This window comes from Chlorocebus sabaeus, chromosome 6, assembly GCF_047675955.1.
Source record: "Chlorocebus sabaeus isolate Y175 chromosome 6, mChlSab1.0.hap1, whole genome shotgun sequence".
Lineage (NCBI taxonomy): Eukaryota > Metazoa > Chordata > Mammalia > Primates > Cercopithecidae > Chlorocebus > Chlorocebus sabaeus.
The window spans coordinates 2,790,293-2,796,292 of record NC_132909.1 but is presented as its reverse complement, the minus strand read 5'-3'; the positions used below and the strand labels follow the sequence as shown (position 1 = coordinate 2,796,292).

Sequence of the window (6,000 nt, the reverse complement as noted above, 5' to 3'; positions counted from 1 at the left end):
GATGTAATGTTCTAGATCTGTGCTGTCCCGTATGGACAGCCACCAGTCACATGGGGCTCTTTGGCCCTTGAAACAGCGTGACTGAGGCCGGGCGCAGTGGCTCATGCCTGTAATCCCAGCACTTTGGGAGGCTGAGGCGGGCGGATCACCTGAGGTCAGGAGTTCGAGACCAGCCTGGCCAATGTGGTGAAACCCCGTCTCTACTAAAAATACAACAAAATAGTCAGGTGTGGTAGTGGGCTCCCATAATCCCAGCTACTCAAGAGGCTGAGGCAGGAGAATCCCTTGAACCTGGGAGGTGCAGGTTGCAGTGAACCAAGATCGTGCCATTGTACTCCAGCCTGGGTGACAAGAGTGAAACTCTCTTTCAAAAAAAAAAAAAGTGTGACTGAGGAACTGAGCTTTTACATTTATTTCATCTTAATGACTTTACATTTCCGTATTCTATATTTAAATGGAAATAGCCATGTGTGGCTGCTGGATACCATATTGGACAGTGAAGATGTAGAATATCCCATCATCACAAAAAGTTCTCCCAGACTGGGCAATATAGCAAGACTCCGTCTCTACAAGAAATTAAACAATCAGCTGGGGGTGGTGGCATGCACCTGTAGTCCCAGCTCCTTGCAAGGCTGAGGCAAGAGGATTGCTTGGATCTGGGAGTTTGAGACTGCAGTGAGCTATGATCGCACTACAGTACTGCAGCCTGGGCAACAGAATGAGGGAAGAAAGGTTATGGAAACTTTTCTAGGAAAAAAAAAGGTATGTTGGCCAATGCAGGGCTAGAATTCCAGCTCTTTCAGAGGAGGGTATTGGACTCCTTCTCCTCAGTGCCTAGTACCACCGCTGACACAGAGTAAGGGTGTGGTAGAGGTTGACTGAGAAACTGGCGCAGAGCTTCCACAGGGCAGCAGTGACGATGATCTATCTTCTCACATTCCTGTTTCTTCTCAACCCAGCCTTCACCGGCTTCTTGCTTGGTTGAGGGCCACATATTTTCTGATGCATCTGTGTCCTTCCTGCTCCGAACCCAAGCTCAGAGTTGGCTGGACAAATGCTGACTCGCCCCAGCGCCCCCAGCCTGCCCCACCTCCACAGAACACCTCGCTCTCGTGGGTTTCACGAACTCACATTTATTCACAGACAGACAAAGGGACAAGGACAGACCTTTGCTCACTGGGGACCCCCAGGGTCTGGCAGTTCCAAACAGGTGATGGTGTCCAGTGTGTGTAACGGGGGACAGGCAGGCGGGGGCGTCCCCACCAGTCTCCATCCCTCTGGCCAACTGTCCGCCGCCTTTTTTTCCAAGTCGTCCTGCCTTAAGACACATGTTGGGGTGAGCGGTTCCTAACCAGCATCAGGGGTTCTGGGGGCGGGCGATGGGAGAGGGAGGGGCAGTCCAGGGCCCCCCACTCCTTAGTGTCAAGGGCGTGAAGGGGACGGGTGGGTAGACAGAGGAGGTGGCTCCTTCAACTTCCCTCCTCCATTCTGCAAACCGGGGAGCTCAGGCGGAGCGGCGGAGGGCAGGGCGGCGAAGGTCAGGAGGCCAGGCCCCCCAGCCCGCGCAGGTGAGCCTTGCTGTCTACCTCTTCCTCCTCCATCTCGAAGGCTGAGTGGTCTTGGCTGTCGAAACAGGAGGCGCTGAGGAAGACAGGGGGAGCCGGTGGGGACTGGGGTGGGGTCCCCGGAGAGGGCGGCTCTTCCTTAATGTTTGCGAGGGGCAGCGGGAGCCCTTCTTCCTCCTGCTCGGCCTTCAGGGGCTGCGGGGGCGGCGGCGGCGACGACGGCGGGGCCTGGGCCTGCAGTGCCTGCAGCGCGGCGGCCCTCTCCAGCTCTGCGCGGTGGCAGCGCTGGTGGCGCAGGAGGCTGTAGGCGCGCGAGAACCGGCGCGGGCAGCGGGGACACGGGTGTGGTGCCGGGCCGCCTGCGTGCACCTGTGCGTGGCGCGCCAGGTCGGCCAGGCGCTTGAACTCCCGCTGGCAGCGCACGCACTGGAAAGGGCGCGCTCCTGAGTGGGTCACCCCGTGCTGCCGCAGGTGCGCCCGGCGCCTGAAACCTTTGCCACACTCTGGGCACCAGAAGCGGGGCTCCCCGGCTGGGGGCCGGGCCGGGGCGGCGTCGCCTCCGTTCTGCCCGCCTTCTCCCCCTTCCGAGGCACCCCCGCACTCCGCCCCCTCGCCCCCCTCCGGCCCCTTGGCTGAGTTCCGTGCACCTGAGGCCTTGTCGTCCTTCTTGCCCGCCGCGGGCAGCGGGGCCAGCAGGCTGAGCGGGCCGTGGACGCGGCGGTGCTGGCGGAGGTAGGAGGCGAGGCGGAAGGCCAGGCCGCAGTCTGGGCACACGAAAGGGCGGTCGGTGGAGTGGACCAGCCGGTGGCGCGACAGGGACCAGGGCCTGGCGAAGGCCTTGAGGCAGATGGAGCACTGGTGTCGCTTGGGGCGTGGTGGAGGGCCCCCTTCACCCTCCTGTTCGCCCTCGGGGCGCAGACACGGGTGCGCCTTGAGCTCGCCCTTGGTGGCGAAGGCTTCGCGGCAGCGCAGGCACAGCAGCGTCCAGTCCGCCTGGAGCAGGACCTGTTTCTCCTCCTGCCGCCCGGCCGCCAGCGCCAGCTCGGCCCTCAGCTCTGCCGCCCCAGCCTCGGCCTCCTCCGACTCCGACTCCCGGGGCTCCGCGGTGCTGGTGGGCGCTGCCAGCGTGGCCGGCTCCCCCGCAGGCCACGTCTCAGGCCATGCCGCGGCCGCCTCCTCCTCCGTGGCCCCCGCTGCAGCCGTGGTGGGCTGCTCCGAGCCCTGGTCCTGCGGGCCCCAGCTGGGCTCAGCCGTCTCCTTGGCCACCCTCTCGATGGCCAGCTCTACCTCGCCGCCCGCGTGCTCCTGAGCCAGGTGGCGCCTGAGCTGGGCGGGTTCCGGGAAGGTGCGGGGGCAGGCGGCGCAGCGCAGCGGGGGCTGGGGCCCGTGGCCGCGCAGGTGGCGGGAGAGGTGGGCCGGCCGGCGGAAGGCCTTGGGGCACAGCGGGCAGGCATGGGGCCGGAGCCCAGAGTGGCTCAGCCGGTGCCGGGAGAGGTAGTAGGGGAAACGGAAGAGGCGGCCGCAGGTGGGGCAGGGCAGGGGCGCCCGAGGGGCTCCAGCGCCTCCCCTGCCACGGCCACGGCCTCGACCACGGCCTCGGCCACGGCCACGGCCTCGGCCACGGTGAGGTGGGCTGCCCTGGGCCGGTGGAGGAGGCTGCGGATCCATGCCTGTGGAGAAAGAGGGGAGAGATGGGAAGCGGGGCAGAGATAAAAAGAGGTGCGTGGGGTGTGGCAGAGAGAGAAACAGAGACAGAGTCAGAGATGGAGAGGCAGAGAGGGCCAGGTATTCAGCCAGGGGAGAGAGAGATGAGACAGAGACAAAGATGAGAGACACAGAGGAGAGGTGAGAGATGGAGAGACAGGAAGAGAGAGATCAGAGACAGAGCGACAGAGCAGGGAATAGAGACAGGAGAAGGCAGAGATGGGAGACACAGAGAAGTGGGGATGGACAGACAGAGACCAGGAGACACAGAAAGACAGGGTGGTGAAAGGCAGAGCAGAGAAGAGACAGAGAAGAGCGAGGAATAGCCAGCAGAGAGACAGAGACACAGAGAAGAGGAAACAAAGAGACTTGGAGACCCAGAGGCAGAGATAGTGCAAGCACAGAGATCAGAAGAGCAGTGGCAGGCTGGGGACCGGGGAGACGGGGAGACAGGGAGACAGAGACACAGAGGGAGTGAACTGGGTAGAGGCACGGAGGGGGACAAAGTCAGCGAACCGCTTCTGCTCCAGGCCCCCCGGCCAGGCTGAACGTTTTGGGAGGGGCTGGGACACAGCCCATGGGGCCTGAGTGGAGGGGGTGGGATTCGAAGCCAGTAGGCCCCGGAAATAGAGTGTGTTCCCAGACACCAGGGGCTGGGAGAGGTCAGGGAGTAGGAGGGTTCAGACTTCTGGTCTGAGTTAGGAGGGGGCTAGGGGCCCAGAGTCTTGGGGCTGAGGGGGGTGGGAGCTGGGAACTGAGACTCCTGGGTCCAGGTCATGATGGATGGGGGAATCTGGACTCGGGTATGGAGGAGGTATGGATTCCTGGGTCCCGGTGTAGGAGGGGCTGGGGAGGGGGCTGGGCTCCTAGGACAAGGGGGAGGCGGGGGCTGGGGACCCAGCTGCAGGGAATCCCCAGGGAGGAGGCGGCTGAGGGCCGGACCCCTGGACCCGGGAGGGAGGTTGGTGGGGGTCAGGGTCCCAGGTCCTAGAGGGGGGCCAATCTCCTCTAGACCAAGCCTGCAGCTCCCCGAAGGCATGATAAGCAGAATTGGGGCCGGGTCGAGGCCTTGAGGATTTCTCAGCCCTGGGCCTGGGGCTCGGCCCTGGTCGCTGGGGCCGGGTTCTTACCTCGCCTCCTTGGCTCCTTTCTTCCTTCCCCACGGCCGGCCAAACGCGGACGGTGGTGGCGGGGAGGGAGGGGGCCTGAGCGTGGTGGGGGGTGGAGGAGGAGGTTGGGCTCGGTGTCACTGCCTAAGCCTTCCCCCCGGAAACCTGGCCTTCATCGGAGCCTGAAAAAGGAAAGACTGGCTGGGAAGCCGGAAGCGGGAGGACGGGGGATCTGGAGAGGGGAGGGCGGGCAGCTTGCACTACAGGGTCCTGTGAGGGGAGGGGGCTGGGGGCCTGTCCCCTGGGCTCCCAGAGGGCAGAGGGTGCTGAGGGCCTGGGACGCTGGGTCCAGCTACCCCCCGGCTCATCAACACACACACACACATATTCATTCATTCCTTCAACAAATACACATTTATCAAGTCCTGTCTGTGCCAGGCACTGTGTCAAGCCAGGGGGGCGGCCAGGGGAGGAAGATGAATGAAGCAGTGACAGAAGCTTCAGAAAGTACCGGCACTCTGGATCAGAACCTGACTCCAGCCTTCCCTTGGCTGTCTGGGTGAAGGATTCTCCCACTTTGAGCCTCAGTTTCCCCCTTTGTGATAAGTCCCTGCATATACTCATTTGACCCAAAGCGACCAATATTTACTGAATATTTACTACGGACCAGTCTGCATATATTTGCCTACATATACGCATACTCACTGGGACCTTAGCAACCACTGTTTACTGAGCACCTACTATGGGCTGGCGCTGTCCTTGGTGCTGGAGCCACCGTGGCAAAAATAGGGGCTCACTGTCTGATGGGGAAGGCAGATAGACACGGATCAATCACTCTGGAGTGCGTGTGGGGGAACGTGTGCTCCGAGGCAGGGAACTGCTATGGGAATGCAGAGATCAGAAGGCACTGAACTGAGCTTGCACTGGGAGGAGCTGATTCCTGAGGTCTTCCTGGAGGCAGCAATGTTTCAGCTGAAATTGGCAGAATGAAACCAACCTGGCCACATCTCAAAAACCTAATCTGGAGCAGAAAAGGCATTCTGCAGGGGTATACCCGCAGTTTGACGCTGTTTGTTTAAGGTTACATTCCTGCCAAACAGTGCTAAGGAGAGTGTGAGCAAACAGGTCCTTTCATACCCAGCTGGGGCAAGTAGAACTTGGAACACTCTTACCGAGCCAGCAATTCCAGGAATTTATTCTTCAGAAGTATCTACTCAGAACTGCACAAAATAATGTCTGCACTAGGTTAATCATTGCATTACTGCAGATCACTGCAAACAGCTGAAACCAATCTAAACACCCATCTGTAGGAGATTTGAGTAATCAATCATGACGGATCCACCCAGTGGAATACTAGGTGTCCATAGAAAAGAACAAAGAAGCTCACCGTGTGAATATATGGTAAGTCTCCAAGTGATAACCTGTAGAAGAGAAAAATAGAAGGTCAAGTACAGCCTGCAGCCTGTTCTGGGCTTGTGTGTGTTCTGGGCTTGTGTGTGTTCTGGGATTGTGTCCAGATGAACTGGAACAAGAGAGAAGAAACTGAAATTGGCAACATAATCTAACTTCCAGCACAGAAATTTACTACACTCTATCCTTCTGTTTTTTTGTTTTTTTGTTTT

General features: G+C 60.1%; 1 protein-coding gene across 4 annotated transcripts; it reads right to left on the bottom strand.

Moving 5' to 3' along the window:
- Positions 1 to 395: 395 nt before the first annotated feature.
- On the bottom strand, positions 396 to 4,513 carry ZNF579 (zinc finger protein 579). 4 transcript variants are annotated; one of them, XM_007998174.3, is made up of 4 exons: positions 4,400 to 4,513; positions 1,587 to 3,235; positions 1,168 to 1,318; positions 396 to 1,019 (listed from the first exon to the last, which is right to left on the bottom strand). In XM_007998174.3, the coding sequence occupies exons 2-4, from the start codon at positions 3,231 to 3,233 to the stop codon at positions 925 to 927; spliced, it is 1,893 nt and encodes a 630-aa protein (XP_007996365.3). In that variant the 5' UTR covers positions 3,234 to 3,235; positions 4,400 to 4,513; the 3' UTR covers positions 396 to 924. The 4 variants fall into 4 exon arrangements, with proteins under 4 accessions (XP_007996365.3, XP_007996364.3, XP_072872008.1 ...); XM_007998173.3 differs by lacking the exon at positions 396 to 1,019 and having other exon boundaries at positions 1,029 to 1,318; XM_073015907.1 differs by lacking the exon at positions 396 to 1,019 and having other exon boundaries at positions 1,029 to 1,318; positions 1,587 to 3,695; positions 4,400 to 4,504.
- Between the last annotated feature and the right edge of the window lie 1,487 nt (positions 4,514 to 6,000).